The sequence below is a fragment of the Antechinus flavipes genome, chromosome 5, assembly GCF_016432865.1.
Source record: "Antechinus flavipes isolate AdamAnt ecotype Samford, QLD, Australia chromosome 5, AdamAnt_v2, whole genome shotgun sequence".
Lineage (NCBI taxonomy): Eukaryota > Metazoa > Chordata > Mammalia > Dasyuromorphia > Dasyuridae > Antechinus > Antechinus flavipes.
In genome coordinates this window covers 268,490,242-268,511,225 of record NC_067402.1, presented here as the reverse complement: position 1 = coordinate 268,511,225, position 20,984 = coordinate 268,490,242, and the positions used below count along the sequence as shown (strand labels likewise).

General features: G+C 38.6%; 1 protein-coding gene across 2 annotated transcripts in view; it reads left to right on the top strand.

The window, feature by feature from the left end:
• The window catches only part of NR2C1 (nuclear receptor subfamily 2 group C member 1), a 102,780-nt gene that overhangs the window by 36,468 nt on the left and 45,328 nt on the right, over positions 1-20,984 (top strand). For both annotated transcript variants that reach the window (XM_052000844.1, XM_052000843.1), the window contains exons 3-4: positions 14,835-15,065; positions 20,606-20,687. In XM_052000844.1, coding sequence (XP_051856804.1) covers positions 14,835-15,065; positions 20,606-20,687 — 313 coding nt within the window. The remainder of the gene's footprint in view (positions 1-14,834; positions 15,066-20,605; positions 20,688-20,984) is intronic.

The window sequence follows — 20,984 nt, the reverse complement described above, 5'->3', positions numbered from 1 at the left end:
GATAAATATGATTCTAGGACCTGCAGTCTTTTACTGTGGCTACTGATAAATCCTGACAGTTGTTATTGGGAGCTCCAGTGTATTTGAATTTTTTTTTCCTTGTTTTTTGCAAGATTTTCTCTTTGATCTGTGGGTTTTGAAATCTGGTAATAATATTCCTATGTGTTTTCCACAAAGAGATGTGTAGAAGATAAGAGAGGAAAATTTTCAGGAGCAAGGTAGTTAGATTCCCCAAAGAGTGAAGATAAAGCAGTGAGACACCACTGAATTTTTGGCCAGCATGACTACCCAAATGGAGACATGATATCCATTTCTTATGTAGTTAATTTAGAAAAAATTTGAAATTCACTCAGAGTAATAGTGATCAACAAATTGAGTGAGAAACTACCATAAATGACTTCCTCCATATCAAAAGATGATAGACAATAGGAAAGAGAATTATCAAAAGCCTGGTCTGGGGAAGACTCACAAGAAGGCAATCTCTTAGTTTCATTTGTGTAGCTGTGGTGTTCTCGTCTTCTCTTCTATATAATATAATGGTTCTCTCTGGGAGCAGATTTCTTGGGGAGGTTTTCTGGAGGCAGCCTTAGTTTCAGTTCAGAGTAATAATCACTCCAAATACAGCTAGCTGATAAAATCCACTTATTTCTTATCTCTTTCCTTGGGCCCGGGTAGCTTTCTTAGAGGCCTGTCTCTCTGCTTGGTTCCAAAAGCTCTTGCAGCTTGTCTCTGCTTTCTTCAGCCTCCAGCCAGCACAAAGGTGGAAGATAGAATGAATCTGACTTTGCCTCCAAGAGTGGGCTTGTGGGCTTCTATATCTCCCAGAGTGCTCTTTGGCCCTGAGAGCTTCTTGCTTATATGCTGTACACTGAGTACACACCAATCATTATATCACTGGGAAACCATTATTTATTGTATGATTAAATCAATGCTAAACTAGATTTAAACATTGTCTCCTCAATTCCACTTAGTACCTTGTTTCAAGTTCTGGCCCATAACATCCCCTTGTATGATCAGATCAATCATACTGAATCATGCTAAATTAGATAATTATTGTCTCTATCAACTCTAATGAGTTAAAACTTTGTAAAGATTCCAACATGTAGCCTACAATCCATTTTGCTTGAAGAGAGAGACAATAAGAGTGGAACTCCTTCCTTCATTCTCCCTCAAAGGTAAAGCAGTGCTTAGACCACGACAACCCAAGCTTCTCAGAACTCTGGGATGTCATTGCTCTATCCTGAGATGTCAGAGAGATACCATAAAACCAAGTATTCTGAACCTCCAAGAAATGACTTGAGTTGGATTGGAATGAAGTCATTAATTAGCAATTTCATTAGAATGTGGAAAGCCAGGGGCTAAAGCATTGGAATAAAGGGTTTATGGAACTGAACGTACATGAGTGTGCCAGGGAATTGATTCAAGACTATAATCAGATGATTGCCAATCAGTAGCAAGAACAGAGTTAAAATCAGATAGTGTCACTGCAATCGGTCAGTTCTAAAATGCTCTCCACAGAACTGTGTAGCTATTATTGAAAACCAAGAAAATAGCTCACCAAAGTACATGTATAGCTTTTACAGAATTTGTCAGAGAATAGATTGGAATTTCTCATCCCTGGCTTCTGAGTTTTTTTTCATTTATTATCTGCTAGTGAGGAAAAACTTTCAGTTTGAGCTGTGGAATTTACAAGATAGTGGGCATTAGAGACTACAGTATGAGAAGATTATCTGAACAGTTATTAATAGAGTCTTTTATACAAGTGGTTGTTGGAGCTTGTTCACAATCAGTTATTGTTCATTTTTAAATATTTGTTAGTATTTTCTTAATAAAGTTTCTTCTCCTGGCACCCAGTTGAATTCTCCCAATATTTACTTCCAAACAACTTTAAAATAATGCTTCAAATCAAATTTTGGAGCACCAGATCCAACAAAAAGTTGTAGTATGATAATTTTCCAACCTAAGAAAACTAAAGAGGTAGGTAGGCCTGGATAGAGATCAGCAGCAACAGCAGTCATAGCCATAGCTTTTGGAACTTTCAGATCAGAGATGGGAAGGGAATTGAACAGCTGCTCAGAAACAGATTAGAAAGCATCCTTTGTTGGTATTGGGTACAGCTGGTACTGGTTTGCAACTCTGTTGCACATACACAGTCCTAGGTTGGATTTTTAGGGTAAAAAAGAGCACCGGTAGTTTATCACAGGAGAGTTAGAGACACTGGTCACATTATCAGATCAGAGAAGAAGCCTAATAGGGGAAGTTACAAGAGAAACAGGGGTCCTTCCTAGGTAAAGAATAGAATATAGACCATAAGAACAGTGGCCTTCTAGAATCATACTACTTTGAAAGCACCAAAAACTTAAAGTCCCCCAGAACTAGCTCTGAAAATAACAGCATGAAAAGGGCTGAAGCTTGTCCCAGTACCTTCTGCACCCCTAGGTGAAGAGAGCCCAACTTTAAGATAAAATTCAAAATTGAAAAGTAGGTTGTAAAAAAATGAGGAAACAATAATTAAAAAAAAAAAGAACTTGACTATAAAAACCTATTATAGTAGCAAGGAGGACTTGGGAAATTGTACAACACTGTGAAACAGCTACAAAGGCTCAAAGGAAAATGTTAATTGGATCCAAGCCTAACAAGAATTCCTAGAAGCAATAAATAAAGAAAAGAATAGTCAAAGAAAAATTGGAAAAAGAAAATGAGTACAATGCAAGAAAATTATGAAAAGGGGGCAGAGCCAGGATGGACAGAACTTTGCCTGAGCTCTTCCTGGCTTCCCTCAGAATCAATACGAGATCAAGCCTTTGAACAGATTTTGAAGTGACAGAACTCACAAACATTTGGATTGTAATAATTTTCTAGTATTAGATATCTTGAAAAGCTGAAAGGTATCTTTCAGGATATCTCAGGAAAGGTATTTCTCAATTGGTCAGGAAGGAATGTGGCCCAGTGCAGGTGCAGTGCGGGGAGGTCCAGGGTGGAAAGGCCTGGTGTGGGGAAACTAGCAGGAGGTTCTTAGCTAAAATACAGCAGCATTGACTACCCTGTTCTGATTCAGAAGGTCAGTGGATTAGCAGGCTAACTGTAAGACCTCTGGGGCAACTACAAAAGGCAAGTAATAAGCCTGCGAACCCCAGCATATCAAGCAGGACTTGGCCCATCCACCCAGCACAGTGGGGAAGCCTCTCGGTGCAATCAATGTAAAGGCAGTCCTATAGAGGAACCTCGGGACAATCTCTCCTGTGCCTAGAAGTAGATATCAACCTTTAAAAAGAAGTGTGGATCTTTGAGAGCTAGCTGCTGTGGAGACAGGGAAGAATAGAACATAAATCCAGAAGAGAAGAGCAAAGGCAAAATGTCTCTAGATGAAACCTCAAAGTGGGGTATGAATTGGTCTCCAGCCTAAAAGATTCTCTTGGAAGAGTTCAAAAAGGATCTTAAAAGAGAATTAGAAGAAAATTAAGGAAAGAATGAGAGCATTGGAGAATTTGGAAAAAGAAACACAGAAATTAACTAAAGAAAACAACTCTTTAAAAAATAAAGTGAATTGTAAAAAACATATCCTGAAGAAAATACTTCCTTGAAAAATAGAAGTAGCCAAATGGAAAAATATCCAATGGACAAAACAATTAAAAAAAATAATTAATATAAATAATTAAAAATAAAAATATAATAATATGCAAAAGGAGGTAAAAGTTAATTGAAGAAAATGATTCAATAAAAATTAGAATTGGACATATGGAAGTGAATGACTCAATGAGGCATCAAGAATCAGTCAAAATCCAAAAAACGAAAAAAATAGAAAAAAATGTAAAATACCTCATTGAAAAAAGTAACTGACTGGGAAAATAGATTCAGGAGAAGTAATCTAAGAATCATTGGACTACTTGAAAGACATAATTTAAAAAAAAAAGCCTGGACAACATCTTTCAAGAAATCATAAAGGACAATTGCCCTGATATCCCAGAACCAGAGAGCAAAATAGTCACTGAAAGAATCACTTTTGAAAGAGACTCCAAAATGAAAACTCCATGAAATATTACAGTTAAATTCAAGCATTATCAGAGGAAAAATATTGTAAGCAACCACAAAAAAGAAATTTAGATATCGAGGAGCCACAATCACAATTACCCAGTACCTAGCAGCTTCTACTTTAAAGGATTAAAGGGCCTGTAATATGATAATCAGAGGGCAAAGGAACTTGGCCTGCAACCAGAAATCAACTACCTAGCGAAACTAAACATTATTTTTTAGGGGAAAAGATAGACATTCAATGAAATGGAGGTTTTCAATCATTTCTGATGAAAAGACCAAAGCTGAAGAAAATTTGATCTTCAAATACAAGACTTAAGAGAAGCATAAAAAGTTAAAAAGGAAAGGAAAAAAGCCTATATTTTTTAAAGGTTAAAAATGCTCATCTCCTTACATGGGAATATGATAGATATAAAATGTTCTCATGGGAAGATGATACATGTAACTCTGGAGGACTGTATATTTGTCAGGGCAGTTAGAAGGGGTATATTTAGAGTGTGTTGATATAAGTTGACTTTATTGTGATGATAAAAAACAAAATTAGGGACGGAAAAGGCATTGTAGTGGAAAAAAAGGAAAGGGGAGGCAAAATGGGGATAAATTACATTATAATTAAGGGAAAAAAGAAAGGGGGATGAACATTGTTTGAACCTTGGACTATCATAATTTTGGTATAGAAATTTATCTCACCTTATGGGGAAGTAGGAGGGGAAAGGAAAAGGGGACAAAAGTAAAAGGGGAAAGGGATAAGAAAGGGGGGGGGTTGAAAAAAGGAAAGAAGATTGAGGGAGGTGGTGGTCAGAAGCAAAGCATTGAGGAAGGAAAGGGTGCAAGGAGAGGGAAAAGTCTTAATTTGGGAAAAATAAGATGGTGGAAAATACAATCATTTTAACTGTGAATGTGAAAGGGATGAACTCTCTCATAAAACAGAAGCAGATAGGAAAGTGGATCAAAAGCCAGACCTATAATATGTTATTTATAAGAAACACATTTGAAACAGAGAGATACATATTTATGCTTCAGCTAAAATAAGCAGAGTTAGCTATCCTGGTCTTAGATTTAGCAAAAGGAAAACATTGATCTAATTAAAAAAGTTAAGGAAGGAAACTACATTTTGCTAAAGGGTGTAATGACCGCGTATTTAAAATCAGCCGGAGTCAGGAATTCAGGTTAAGGGGAAAATCTTCAATCTTTATTGAAGTGAAGAGGTGAAAAAAGATTGCGATAGCAATATGGGCAACTGCGACAGGAAGCCAGCTAGCCGAGAGAGACCTGAGCTGAAAAGCCGTCGCAATCGCAATCGCAAAAAATGCTCCCAGTCTCTCCTTCCCCTTCCCTTTCCACTCCCCTGTCTCCACCCACCAAAATCGTCATTTCCTATAAAACACATCAGGACTTGCACAAAGAGAGGGCGGGGCCATTCTTTCTCCAAGCTTATATATTAATAGAGTATGGTCCAATTACTATTTAGCCTCATGTGCTTGGGACCTCAGTGCATCAACTCAAGCCTCAGCCCATTACATCTCCCGCTTTCTTTTGTTTTAGAACACATGTGGTCATGCCATCTCTGACTCCTCAGGGAGGTCAGAGCCCCCAAGAGGAGGTGATCACACCCTCCCTGATTTCTCAGGAAAGGAGGTGAAAGCACCGAAAAGGAGGTGATCACGCCCCTCCTGACTTCTCAGGAAGGGAAGTGAAAGTACTAAAAAGGAGATAATCACGCCCTCCCTGACATCTCAGGAAGGGAGATAAAAAGCACCAAAGGGAAGTGGGGGTTGCCAGCAGGTTTCTGGACTGAAGGGTCTTATTATGCACAAACACATTAGCATGGGAGGTATTACACAAGCACATAGCAACAACACAGAGGCTATTAGTGATGACTCTCCCCACAGTCAGTGCAGGCTTGATGTGGTGTAACAAACATGAATTATACACCCAAGTAACGGTATAGCAAACAATATAAATCAACATTATGATGTAAAAGATTGCCAGAAGTCCTAGAAGGAGAGTATGTAAACAGCAGTCACACATACACCTTCTTCAGCAGCCAAGAGATAGTCCAAAACCAATCTATTGTCCATTGCTTCACGTGTCAGGGAATCCAATGATACCCCCCAAGTTTTTGAAGTCCAGCAAAAGTCTTTTTAAAAAAGTCTTAGGGAATCCAATGATTCCAGCAGATTTTGAAATCCTGTAACAGTCTTATCATTTCTCAGAAAATCCAATGATTCCTGAGGGCTTTCAAGTCTTATGTCTCAAAGAATCCGATGATTCCTGAGGGATTTAAAGTCCTACAACAATCTAATGTCTCGGAGAATCCAATAATTTCTGAGGGTTTGGAAGTCCAATGATTTTCTATGTCCATGAGTCAAACGCCATAACTGCCACGCTCTTTCAATGGTGAGCACAATCAGCAACAGAACCACCCGATGTTTCTTGGGTCTTCTCCTTCGTTTCAAGGGTCTGCTCCATCTCTCTGCGATGGACAAGGCGAATACGGCTCGTTGGCACCCATCTGATTCCTTCTCCACCTGTAGAGATACAAGCAAACCCTCTCTCCCAAGCAGTTAGCCTATCTGGTCCCTTCCATTCACCACTTTCTGGGTCTCTCCACATCACCTGGCGATTATCTAAAGATAGTGGAGCTGCTCGCACTGGACATTGCCCTTCTGGTGGGTTATAAAACCTGTCTGCTGGAGCCAGTGCATCTTTGTCAAAAATCAAGAAGTTAATAGTATCAAGTGCTAGATTTAGTAGTTCTCTAGGGTTACCTGTGGCTCCCACTTTCTTTTGTTTTTGGAGGAGCGTCTTAATGTCTCTGTTTCTCCTCTCTACTATTGCCTGTCCTTGAGGATTAAAGGGTATGCCAGTGGTGTGTAAAATTTTATACTGTGCACAAAAGTGTGCAAAATGTTTGGAGGTGTATGCAGGACCATTGTCTGTTTTTATTGCTTGTGGCACACCCATAATGGCAGATGCTTGCGTGAGGAATTCAGTGACCACTCGGGCTGTCTCTTTTTGCTGCTGGTATGGCAAAAGTGAATCCTGAAAAGGTATCTACCACAACATGGATAAAAGACAGAAGAACAAAAGATTTATAATGGGTTACATCCATTTGCCAGATTTCATTGGGTCTCAAACCACGAGGGTTCTTTCCTGGAGGCAGTGTAAGTGGCAAGGAAGGCAAGCTGTACAGCTTTTTACTATGCTCCTAGCTTCCTCTTTTGTTATCCCAAATTGTAGACGCAAAGCTTGAGCAGCCTGATGGTATTTAGAATGGGATTCCTGGGCCTCCTGAAATAAAGGTGTACTGGCTAACATAGTTAAAAGGCTATCTGCCTTTGAATTCCCATCAAAAATAGGGCCTGGGAGTCCACTATGTGAGTGGACATGCAAGATATAAATCTTACCTGGATGTTTTCTCACTTGCTCCTGAAGTTCCTTAAAGAGCTGATAGATATTAGAAGCTGCAAATTTTATTTGGTCTGTGGCAATTCTTTGTACCAGACCTACTGAATAGGCTGAATCAGATATTATATTTATGTCTCCTGGGTAATAAGTGAGAGCTAACATGATTGCATATAATTCGTCCTGCTGAGTGGACTGAAAAGGAGTTCTGACTACTCTCTTTATAGTTAAGTCATGAGAGTATACAGCACAAATGTTATGTTTGGATGCATCTGTAAAGATAGTTGGTCCTTTAAGAGGAACTTTAGAAACTTTTTCTTCAAGAATCCATCGCCAATTATGTAAAAGTCTGGTTATCTTTAATGGAGACCCATGTATAAAATTTGGAGCCATGGCTAATAAAATTTGCCACTGTGGGATGGTCTCACAACACACATTAATTTGTGTATTGGTGTAAAAAGGTCTTACCCCAAATAATTGTACTGCTCGCTTAATGGCCTTTAACAAAATTCTAGCCACGAGCACTACGTAAGGAGTAAGGCTTCGTTCTGGTTGTGCCGGGAGGTTCACACACTCTATCACACTGTCTCCTTGATGAAGGACTGCTGTGGGTGCCTCTTGTGTAGCAAAAACTGATATTTCCAAGGGTTTTTGAGTGACTCTTTCAACCACATTGGATAAAGCCAGTTCAACTTTTCTCAAAGCCTCTTGAGCTTCTTTTGTAAGCTGGCATGGTGAATTTAAAGCACTGTCTCCCCTTAAAATGTCATATAATGGTTGTAACTGATAGGTAGTCAAGCCTAACACTGGTCACATCCACTGGATATCTCCTATCAATTTCTGAAAATCATTTAAGGTGTTTAGCTTCTCTGTTCTTAAGGACAGTTTTTGTACTGTAAGCATCTTAGGGTATATTTCATATCCTAAATATTGAAAAGGAGCATGTCTTTGAATTTTCTCTTCAGCTATGTATAATTTGTAGTATCTTAGTGTTTCTGTGGTCTTTTGTAGACATGCTTCTAGCATTTGTTCCTCAGGTGCACATCCCAATATATCATCCATATCTAATAGTATAACTTTTGGAAATGCTTTTCTTATTGGAGCAAGAGCAGCAGCAACATACATTTGACACATAGTGGGGCTGTTTTTCATTCCCTGTGGCAAAACTGTCCATTCATATCTTTTATAAGGCTCAGCTAAGTTGTCGCTGGGCACTGAAAAGGCAAATCTTTTCATATCCTCCTTATCCAGAGGGATAGAATAGAAACAATCCTTAATATCGATGACCCAAAGAGGCCACTCTCTAGGCAATTGAGTAGGAGATGGAAGTCCAGGCTGAAGAGTTCCCATAGTTTCCATCTGTTCATTTACTTTTCTTAAATCAGTGAGCATCCTCCATTTTCCCTATTTCTTTTTTACAACGAACACTGGTGAATTCCAAGGAGTTAGAAAAAGTTGTAAATGCCCTTGTTTAAGCTGCTCCTGTACTATATGTAATAAGGCCTGAATTTTATCGCTACCTAAGGGCCACTGTTCTATCCACACTGGTGTATCAGTTTTCCATTGGATAGGAACAGGTGAAAGTGTTGGCAGGCCTTCAACAGCAGCCCTGCTTAAAAAACTGAAGTACTCATTTTTAACCCTAATTGTTGTAAAACATCTCTTCCCCACAGATTGATGGGGATTTTTTCAACTATAAAAGGAGTAAAAACTCCTGTTTTGCCTTCAAAAGTCCATCTTATATAGGGGCAGCACTAACTTCAGCTGCTATTGATCCTCCTACTCCAGATATATAGGTGTCTGCCTTAATCTTTGGCCAGTGACTGGGCCAATTGGCACCTCTAATAACTGTAAGATCGGCACCTGTGTCTACCAATCCTTCCAGTGGTAGGCCATTTACATGGATCATGAGCATAGGTCGGTCAGCTGTTACTGCTGCTGTCCAGTATATTCCTGGATTTTGTGGTCTGGAGTCAGAATCTGGGTGACTATCACCAGGTTGCTTATTAGGATTCTGTATGAGTAAACCTGATGCTACTACTTCTCCTGGGTGATAAGTCACACATTGTCTACCTGTATTAGTGACTGGGATATTATTTACACATTCCCCAGTTTTCCACATCAGTGTATGGATGGACACTGTTTTGTACGTACAAAAAGGAGGTGAAATGGTCAAGCCTACTGTGCCTGGAGGTAAGGGATCCATAGGCTGGAGAGGAACAGATTTCACCTCTCCAGGGGGTATCTCAGTTGTCCCAGCTGCATACAGCTCTATTCTCCCCAATTGTAATTCCTTTCTGCCATCAGGTTGCTTCCTGGCTGGTTGACTGTGTAATCCCCTTCTCCCATCATATGGCTTTCTGGCTGATTGGTCATGTCTGGGTACTGGACTTCTAGACACTCTCTGGGTGCACCATTGGCTGCCATCATGCCCCAAGTGTTTTTTGCCTTGGGTCCTGGGGCTGGGCCCCTCATCCCGTTTCCCTGAATCTGTCTGCATTCTGAGGCCCAATGGAAGCCTCTGTTGCATTTTGGACATGAGGTAGTGGGTCTTGTTCTCCCACCCTGTTTTCCCATTCTATCTCTATACCAACATTGAGCTTTCAGATGCCCTACTTTTCCACACTGAAAGCATCTACGAGGCTCTCTGGAAGTCCCTTGCCAGGAGGGACTCTGTCTTCCCATGTTTGGATTTTGGGAAGTCTGCATCATAGCCTGGCTATAAAAGGCATCTGTGCCCACTGTGGCACAGCGTCTTATGAGTTCCTCTAAAGGAGCATCCTTGCACAGTCCTAGTATAATTCTTCTGCAAACCTCATTAGCATTTTCCTTAGCAAGTTGCCTTATCCAAATGTCTGTTATTGCATTTTCTCCATTTGTTTTTGTGATAGCTGTCTGCAAACATCCCACAAAGTCAGCAAAGGGTTCATTTGGCCCTTGTGTTATTTTTGTGAAGGCCCCACCCTTGTCGTCTTTATTGTGGAGAGAAGCCCACGCTTTGATAGCATTAGCAGCAATTTGCTCATATGCTGCTACAGAATAATTAATTTGTACTGTGACATCTGCATAAGGACCGACACCTGTTAGTAGGTCACAGGTGATTGCAGCATGAACTCCACTTTGACTATTTTGTTGGGCTTGTATCCTACAGAGCTCACTATATTCAGAAAGCCACAAATAGTTTTGTCCAGGTTCTAGGCATATCTTTGCTATAGATTTCCAGTCATTAGGGGTCAAGATTTCAAAAGACAAATTTTGTAATAGCATCTTAACATAAGCTGATGTAGCCCCATAAAGAGTGCAAGCTTTTTTCAGGTCTTTGGAGGATTTTTATATCAAAAGGAGAGTATCTTCTACTTTCTTGACCTGAAGAATTAAACTGTTGAATAACAGGAAAAATGTGGTGTTGAAATTCTGATACATTTTCCCCTTCTTCTTTGGCCTTAATTTGGCCCTTTTGCAATCTACTCAAAGGAGCAGCTGTATGCAGGGGGGGAGGTGCTGGTGCTGTCACTACCCCCCCCCCCCCACTACCCCTCCTCCCTCCATCCCAGAGGGTGGAGTTGATGGAGGAGAACCAATTACCTGCTCCTTAGGTGGGGCTGAAGCTGCATCAGATTCATCCCACCCCTGAGCCTCACTTAAGTCTCCCTGCCCTGTGGGGATATGGCCATTAATCTGTTCTTTGTCTTCCTCCTTTATCTCAGGCTTTCCCATTTGGCTATTCCTAGAGTTTTTCCTTTTCTCCTAGAACTTATACAGTATCTGAAGGCCAACTGTGTCATATTGTATAAATAGAATGCCTCGATGGAAATTGAATGAGGATCGTTTTCATTGTTATATGCGGAGAGCTGTTGACCAACCAATGCCCAGTTATCTAGAGAGATTTGCTCTTCCTCTAAGAACCAAGGGGAGGTGCATTTTAATGTAGCCAGAAGTCTAGCTGCCTGTTCCCAAGTTATAAGTAGCCCTTGATCTTCTATCAGCTTAAGCAGGCTTTCTATAGCACCACTCCTGGGTGGGACTGGGGGTGGGGGGGTTAGGGTGGGGGATGGAGAATCTTTACCTAGGATCTGTCCCATTTCAGCCAAAAAAGGTTACTAATTTAGTCTTTAAGAAAATAAGTTCCCTGTTTGTCTTATACTCACCTAAGTTCCTGGTCACTGGAGACTTCTTCAGTGAAAGTAGGGTCCTTGGTTCCCAGGCTTGGGCGCCAATTGTAATGACCGCGTATTTAAAGTCAGCCGGAGTCAGGAATTCAGGTTAAGGGAAAAATCTTCAATCTTTATTGAAGTGAAGAGATGAAAAAAGATTGCGATAGCAATATGGGCAAGAAAGATTGTGATAGCAATATGGGCAGCTGCCACAGGAAGCCAGCTAGCAGAGAGAGACCTGAGTTGAAAAGCCACGCAATCACAAAAAATGCTCCCAGTCTCTCCTTCCCCTTCCCTTTCCACTCCCCTGCCTCCACCCACCAAAATCGTCATTTCCTATACAACACATCAGGACTTGCACAAAGAGTGGGTGGGGCCATTCTTTCTCCAAGCTTATATATTAATAGAGTATGGTCCAATTACTATTTAGCCTCATGTGCTTGGGACCTCAGTGCATCAACTAAAGCCTCAGCCCATTACAAAAGGTATCATAGATAATGAAATAATATCATTATTAAACATATGCACCAAGTGGTATAGCAGGAGAAGTTGAATTGCAAGTAAACAGCAAAACTATACTGGGGGGAATCTCAGCCTCTCTGTAGTCAGTTAGTTTTTAAATATCAGGGATCATAAGATCAGACTTAGAGCAAGAAGAAACCTCTCTTGGAGATGAGGCTAATTCACTTCAGACAGGTTGAGTCATTTGCCTGGGGCTATAAAGCTGGAAGTTTTTGAGGCAGAACGTGACCTTAGGGCCTGATGCCAAGCCCAGCTCTCACCATGACACCATACACTTGCCCTGTCCCTCTCCACAGCAGCTCTCATACCTGCCTCCCTCCTTGCTCACCACTCTAATCAGATCCTCATCATCTTTCACCCTGCCTCAAGGTTTTCCCCACTGTAATTCCCATTGCTGCCAGAGTCAGTACTCTCCATGGACTCCTTTTTGCTGTTAAGATCAAATAGAAATTAATCTCTTTGTCTTCTAAAACCCTGCACACCTTGTCCATAAACTGTTTCTGTTGTTGTCCAGTTGTGTCTGACTCACTGTGACCCCATGAGCCATAAAATGTCAGGCCCTTCTCTCCTCCACTGTCTCTCAAAGACTGTCCACCATATATCTGTCGTTTCCTTGGCACTATCTAGTCATCTCATCCTATGCCATCTTTTGCCTTCAGTCTTTCCCCACATCCCCACTGAGCTTTTCCAGTCAGCTTCAGTTTCAGTATTTGAAGCTTCCAGTGAATTAATTTAAGTACTGACTGATTTGATCTCTCCAAGGGACTCCCAAAAGTCTTCGCCACCACATTTTGAAACTTGATTCTGTGGTACTTGGCTTTCCTTATAGTAAGTTTTCACAACCTTAGATTGTTCCTAGAAAACCCTTAGCTTGGACCATACAGATTTTTGTTGCCAAGGTGACATGTATGCTTTTTAGTCTGCTGTCCAAATTTGCCAGAACTTTCCTTCCAAGGACAAGCATCTTTTAATTTCACAACTGCAGTTGCCATCTGCAATCATTTTTTGTCCAAGAATAGAAAAACTAACACTTGTTTCCGTTTCTTCTCCCTCTCTTTGACAAGAAGTGATGGGACCAGTCACCAAGATCAGCTTCAGGTCTTCTTATATATTATGATATGCCTTTTAGACATCTTGAACTGCATACCCATAGACAATTTGAGCTCAATATGTCCAAACCTGAACTCATCCCCTAATCCCCTCTCCCTCCTTTCTTTCCTATTACTATAGAGGACATCACATTCTGTCAGTTTCTCAAGCTCACAGCCTAGGAGTCATCCTGAACTCCTGTCTCTCACCCCTCATATCTAAGGTGTCAGCAAGGAATATTGATAGCACTTCTGCGCCATCTCTTGACTACACTTCCTTCTCTCCACTGACACTAGTCCCACTCTGGTGCAGGCCTAGGTGATGTCATCTCTCTAGGCCTGTTGCAATAGCCTGGAAGTGTGTCTGTCCATCTTATGTCTCTCCCCACTCAGTCCATCTCTATGCAGTCACTATAAAGGGCAGGTCACTCCCCTCTCCCCCCCTCCCCCTATAACCCTGCAGGCAAACTTGAGCAGCTCCTATTGCTTTAAGGAAGAAACACAAAATCTTTCCCACAGCCTTCTTATAATCCTTCCATGTATTCTTCAATCCAGTGACTGGTTTTCTGGCTGTTCACAAGCAAGTCATTCCATCTCTCAGCTGCAGGCATTTTTTTCCTGACTGTTCCCCATATCTGGAACACTCTACCTTTTCTGCTCCAATTACTGACTTACCTGGCTATCTTAAAGTCTTATGAAATCCCATCTTCTACGTGAAGACAATTCCACTTAATTCAAGTGCCTTCCTTCTGTGAATTCTTTCTAATTTGTTTGTAATTTACTTTATAGATATTTTTATATTTTCTCCCCCATTAGATTGTTAACTGCCTTTTCTCTCAGTGTTTGGCATATAGTAGATATTTGGCAAACTTTGAATGATTGCCCGTTATTCCCCACTCAGCAATTGATGGTGCTGCTGAATGGCTTTCTCTTTGTTCCCACATGTTCCATCTCATCTCAGTGTCTTTATGCTGGTCATCCTCTAGGCCTGGAGTTTGTTTTGTCCTCATCTCCTAAAGACCATGGCACCTTTTCCTCTGACTTGTAGATTGTTGTTTACAAATCCTCTTAATATGAACTTCCTAAAATATATTCAATTATCTATACAAGGTTATCTCTTGAATAGCTGTAGATATGGAATAACATAATCCAAAATGAAGGTAACAATAAAATATTTGTGAGGATAAGTGCAGATTGTCCTAGATACTTAGAGGCAAATTTCAAATTTGAACCTATGTTTCCTGATTCCCAATCCAGTGCTTCTTTTGCTGTATCATGCAATAATATAGATCGAGGCCAGTAAATAAAATGGAGTTTGGTCTTATCATAAGTCCTTCAGAGCTGGAAATGGAGTGAGCACACAAAGATCCCAGCCAGAGTGTGCAGATGAATAGGACAGTTCTAAGCCATTAGCAGTGGTAGAACAAAAAAGAATTATTTCAAGATAATAGGTCACCAACCTATGTCCTAGCCTGGGTATAAAAGTTATAGAATTACTTCTGTGTATTGATTACATCATGGTGAACGTGTTCTAGTTTGTATGCCAGCCATTATAAGATTCATATTAATGTCCCTGGGGGCACAGAGTGAAAGAATAATATAGACTAATAAACCAAAACGAATGTGTTAGATTGTTACAGACCAGCAGACTGGCCAGAAAATTCAGATTGTGACAGCCCTGGGTCAGAGCACGCCAGGCAAGCAGTTCATCCTAACCAATCATGATGGCGCCACACCAAGCAAAGTAATTCTCACCAGGCAAGACTCCACTCCAGGAAAAGTGTTCCTCACAGCCCCAGATGCTGCAGGTGTCAACCAGCTGTACTTTGCAACTCCTGATCTGTCTGCACAGCATATCCAGGTAAAACAAAGGGGATTCCCAAAAGTCTTTATTTATCTTATATACAAAAAAATGATTACAAAACACCATTGCTGTTCACTAGTTTAAACATTGCAAGGGAGAGGAACTGTGATAATCTGTGAGTGGATTGTCTGCTTTGTCCATTCTTTGAGTGATAGACCATTGCTGTTCTTTCCTGGACTTGCATCAGTAGGATAGGTCAAGAGTGGGTCAAGGCTAGACAAAGAAAGGCAATGTGGAGTTTTTTAAGTGGGCAGGGCACTACTTCCAAATAATTTTGAAACTAACGCTTTTGTGTTATTTAGATTTATGTGTTTCTGAAGTGGTGTAGATAATGAAATTTTCATCACAGATACATTCTTCTTTTTTAATTTTATTTTTAAATTCCAAACATAAAAGAACAGGAAATGAGAATTTTTTTGAAACTGTGAATTACATGTTTTCTGAATGAAGATAATACCCAGGTATTTTTACAACTTTTAAGTTATTTAACTTTTTCTGCTGATTGTGCTTCAGCAAGAAAACAATATAATCTTTTCTTCATTTGTTTAATGTTATGGGAAAATGAACCATTGAAACAGTTCTGTTTTTATATGTCTGACAAAATTTGTATTAATATTATCATTCAATTCATTCAGTAAACAATTTGGGGATAACCACTATATGCAAGGTGCTAAGCCCTTCATTGAATTCAATACTTATTTGTGTAAAATAATCTGGTATCCAAAGGGCCTCTCAGTTGACACACACTTTAATTTTGCCATCAACATAATGTTTAATTTGTATGACTTTCTTAATTCTTGCTAGTCACATGTAGTTTTTTAAATGGCTAGATCAGTTTATGGGACTTTGCTTTGTGGACTCTTTCAATTACTCCATTTCAAAATGTTGTTTATCATTGCCATTTTTTTTTTCCCTATCATTTTTGATTCTACTTGCAAAATATGTTTTCCATCTGTCCATGTCCATTACCACCATCTTAATTCAAGGCTTTGTTATTTCTCATTTAGACTATTTTAATAACTTCCCAACAAGTTTCTCGCATCTCTAATTTATCGTTCACTCAGTTGTCATTGTTATTTTCTGGATTTTGAAGGAGTCATAACATCACTCCTCTTCAGTAATTCTCTATTTCCAATAGCATAAAAATCACATTAGTTACTTGGGCATTAAAGATCCATTATGGTTCTGATTCCAGCCCAAGTTAATTCTTCTCTCTTTCATGTGTTATCTGTTCTAATTTGAAATTATCTTACCTTCTCTTAACCCAGCATTTTCTTTTTCTTGGGTAATCACTCTTTCCTATCTCCTCCTCTTAGAAGCCTTTCCTGATTCTTTCTTTTCTCCTTGTCTCTCCACTTCTCTCTCCATCTCAGACCTTTGCCCTCCACCTTAAAAAGTCATCACTCAGCTGACATTCGCCTTTTCATAGTTTAACAGTGAACTCTTGCTCAATCTTTTGGCCTTTCTTAATCTTCATTCTGCTGGGCTGCTTTGGAGCATTTATTACTGACCCTTCTCTGTTCCTAGATATTCTCTTCTTCTATGAGTTTTTATCCTCCTAATTAATTAATTTTAGTTTTCTTCCTACCTGGCTGCCTGATTCTTCTCAATTTCTTTTGAAATGTAATTATCAAAATATTTTTTAAAAGAAGTTAATGGACCCCAAATTAACAAGTCCTGGTTCTCATCAACTATAGAAATTCCTTCTCTTTGATTTTATGCTCTCTCTGAGGGCTTTGCTACTGACAGCAATGAACATCTTGCTGAGCAGATCTCCCTGACTATTTTCATCAAACCAAGCTTATCTAATATTGTTTGAATAATCTTAGGTACTTTTGATGTGTGTAGGACATTGTCATCTACATATCATTTATTTTCCCATCTATTCAAAATTTTTTATGAGAATGTGTTGAAATCAGCCTTCAGATGATGTTAGAAAGGAACAGGTTTTTGCCAGCTGATATTCTAGAGCCACTCATAGTTTTGTAGTTTAGTGACTGGCAAAGTACTACTGTTGTTTTTGGTCTTTGATGTTAGTGGGGAAAATACTGTCTTCAAGACTGTCTTCCAGTAATTTGGCTCCTTCCTGTGCGTGTCAGAAGTATCTAATTTGTCTTGCTTGGTTGTGAAGCCCATGTCTGTTTGCTCATCAAGGCACATCAAGGATGGTGCTGAACAGCTCAAACATGGTAAGAGCTTCTTATTTGAGTGGGAAAAAATTACCCTTTTTTTGCAACTTTTTTCCATATTTTTGTCTTTTGTTTTAATTTGATCCTAAAATGCCCCAGGTTAGTTTGGATTTCTCACCAAACTTGCTTTTCCTGTGATGACTTGCTGTACCATGGAGCCTTACTGCTTAAGTAACTTCCTTAACCTTATCTGAAAGGTTTACACATGGGTTTACTCTTCAGACAGGTCTTTTCCTTATGGTAGCCAAATCACCTTCTTTTTGAAGAGATTAAGTGTTTCCTGATGAAGGTGGTTCAGACTTTTTGGTTTTCTTGTGATGGCAATTGATTCTCATGAGCCAGACTTCTTAATAAAATTATTACTGTTAGTGTTGATGTCTCTTCCTTTATCTTTTTCCTTTTTTTTTTTTTTTAATCATTAGGCACTCATTTCAGTGTATTAGTTTGCAGTTGTAACTCTTATCTTCTTTTAGTCTTCTAGAAGTTTTGCATTAATTGTGATCTTTGCTTTAGAATTTTGCTTTAGATCTCTGACTGTAGAACTTTGCTTTAGATCTCTGAGTGTACACAGCTGATTCAAGAATAACTTCCACATTACTAATGAGTCCTTTCCTGTCAATTTCCATTTTTGGCAGGTGAAATTATTTGGCATTTCTTAATTATTTTCTCAGAGAAAATAGTCATATTTAAACTTGAGGTCTCTGCCATCTATAAGCCTTGAACATCTCTCATTCCTTAACTCTTCTGTATTGTATTTTCTATCCTTCTCTAGTTTCCTTTTCGAATTAAAGTTATGGAGGATCAAAGTGGAGGTGGTTTTAATTTATAAGATGTTGTGAAGTTATTTGTAGAATTTTTTCTGCTGCTTCTTCCCGATGTTGGACTCACCTGAAATTATTTTCATGTTGGACATTTTGTAGACATTGATCCTTGACCCGTAGTACAAAATGACCCAAAGATCCATGAAATGATGCTTCTTCTTGTCTTTGGGTGTGTGATAAAATGATATTAACATCTGCTACGTTTGCCTCTTGTCATCCTTCTATATTTATCTGGAACTTCTTTTTGTTGTCTGGTTTTGTTTATAACACAAATGTCAAAGAGAAGCCAATGTAGTTCTGTAGGAAAATGTTTTCTTGTTGGTTTTTGGATAATAATAATAACAATAATGATAGCCAATATTTATGTAGCTTCTAATATGTTCTGGGTACTGTACTAAGCACTTTACAAATGTTATCTCATTTAATCTTCACAACTTTGGAAAGCAAGTACTAGTGTCTCTATTTTAGAGATGAGGAAACTGAAGCTAAGAGGTGAAGTTCTTTTCTCAGGGTCCCACAGTCAAGGGTCTAAGATCATATTTGCACTCAGTTCTTCCTGATTGGGCCTGGCATTTTGTGTATTGTGGCATCCCTGAGCTGCATATTTAGACTCTTATCAATAGGGAATGTTGACAGATGGTTTAAAAATGATCTATTTGTTAGCACTGTAAGCTCCACTTTTTATTCAGTTTCAGAAATGGAAAGACAATGGGTAAGAAGAAAAGATATTTTATAGCTTTCTTTGTTTCCTGTGTTGTCATGGCCAGTAAATATATCTCTTATGTGGCCAGTTGAGACAGGGCAAGAGCCACTGTGTGTTTGATTAGGCCCAGTGATCTCCAGATCTGTGTTCCCAGGTAGTAGAAGCCCATCAGGGTGGCTTGAAGGAACCCAGGGTCTCCTCGTCTAAACCACCATAAGACATGTGGAAAGAAGTTTTTGCCTTTTGTTTTTGTGATTACAAATGTAGAGAACCACTCTGTTTGGTGTTTTAGAGTCAGGTTTTAATAAGGTATGCTTATTTTGGCTGGTTTTGCTAAATGCCAACGGTAAGATTGCTAAATTATTTGCAGAGATGCACACTACCAAAAGTATGGTATGAAGGTATAACTGAGTGCCACTTTCCCTTATCTTAGCCCTTACATCTCATTTTTTTTTTTTTTTAATTGTTTTTGCTTTTCTGGAGGACTAGTAGTGTTTGAAATTACTCCGATACGCATTTCTCTAATTTTGGGGAAATTTCTCGTATTTCCTGTAAAACAATTTGCATTTTATTTTCTCTTTAGAAAGTGATCTGTTCATATCCTTTGATCACTGGTCTGTTCAGAAACTGACATTTGTCTTGTAGTTATATACTGTTTTATAGATCCTAAGGAATTTAAAAAGGTATTGATGTATCTGATTTTCTTTATTTTCTTTTATTTGTAAAGATTGATTGATATTATGTTTTGTTATGTTTTCTGTATTAGTGGCCCAGAAAAGATTTGTATTATCAGCAGAAAATCATTTGTTAAATAACTATCTTAAGCTTTAGTTTTCCTGACTGTAAAATGGCAATGATATTTGGGTTTCACCAACTTTACTAACATTTAATAGAAAGAATATAAGCTCTAAGGATTAGGAGACCTGGATTTTAGTCCTGATAACACCTTGAATAATCTGTGACACTATATCTTTTTCAGTTTCCCCATTTGTAAAACTTAATAAAATCTGTTAATATCTACTTTATGAGGTTATTCTATGGATTTAATTTGATGGGATAATCTGTTTGAAAATTCTTTGAAGAATATAAAATGCTTTACATGCTCTTATTTATGTAAAAAGAAAGAAGATTTTAGTCCTGAGCAAGTCTAAATTTAAAATCTTAAATTCATATATACATAACAATTTATTCTAATCTGTCAGTAGTTCACAGGTATATGTCTACCCCTAGAGAACTAGGGAGAATGGAATGTTAAGAGAAAGAGATGAATTAGCTATAGCTTTTCAGCTCTGGGAGGTTCTCACTGAAGGAAGGACTGAGCATAGATATACACTTTTCTTCCTTTAGAGCGATAGATGGTTTATGTTGTGTAATCTTGTAGTACAGACTCTTGCGACCCCAGCCTCTTGAGTTCTTTGGAGACAAATGCCAGAAACAATTTATCAGTCCTATTTTGCGGTAACAATTTGTGTCCTCTGTGCATAGTATTATTAATAGAGGCTTAACTGTTGAGTGTGTAAGAGCATTGTACTTAAAGCCAACTATTTATTATTGCTAAAAAGAAATTTTATTACTTTAATTTTCATGACAAGTAAAGGTAGTTTTAAAGATTTCCTTCTGAAAACTATCCAAGATCACTTGATAACTTTGTGTTTTTTGTCTTAACAGAAACAATTTAAGACTAGGTGAAAAATGACTTTTTAAAAGCCATCTTTAGAATGGATGCTAGACTCCAAAGACAATAACCGGGGAAAAGGATGGTGTTTGGTTTTTTTAATGTAGAGAGAAAATTGCTAAGTAACAACAATGCTGTTTTTCCTTTAGATTTTAACAGATCATTCTTCTTCAGACCAGACACCAAATAAAGTTTTCGATCTGTGTGTAGTGTGTGGAGATAAAGCATCAGGTAAATTTTTTATTAAACAATTTGTGAAATTTGATCTTGGGCTATACTTCTTATTTAAGTAATCCTTACATAGCATCTGTAGCATCTTTTCATTGATTTATTTAAATAGTATTTTAAAAAAATTATACTTAATAGTACTTAAATATTTTTTAAAATTATAGCTAAAACTAGGATTATATCATTTCATGGTTACCTCTTTTAAAAATAATCTAAGATAGTTGATTGGCTTTCTAAAGGTTGTATTTTTAAAATGTTTTCTCATTACAGTTCTACTAATAGCTGTTGTAATTTATAGTA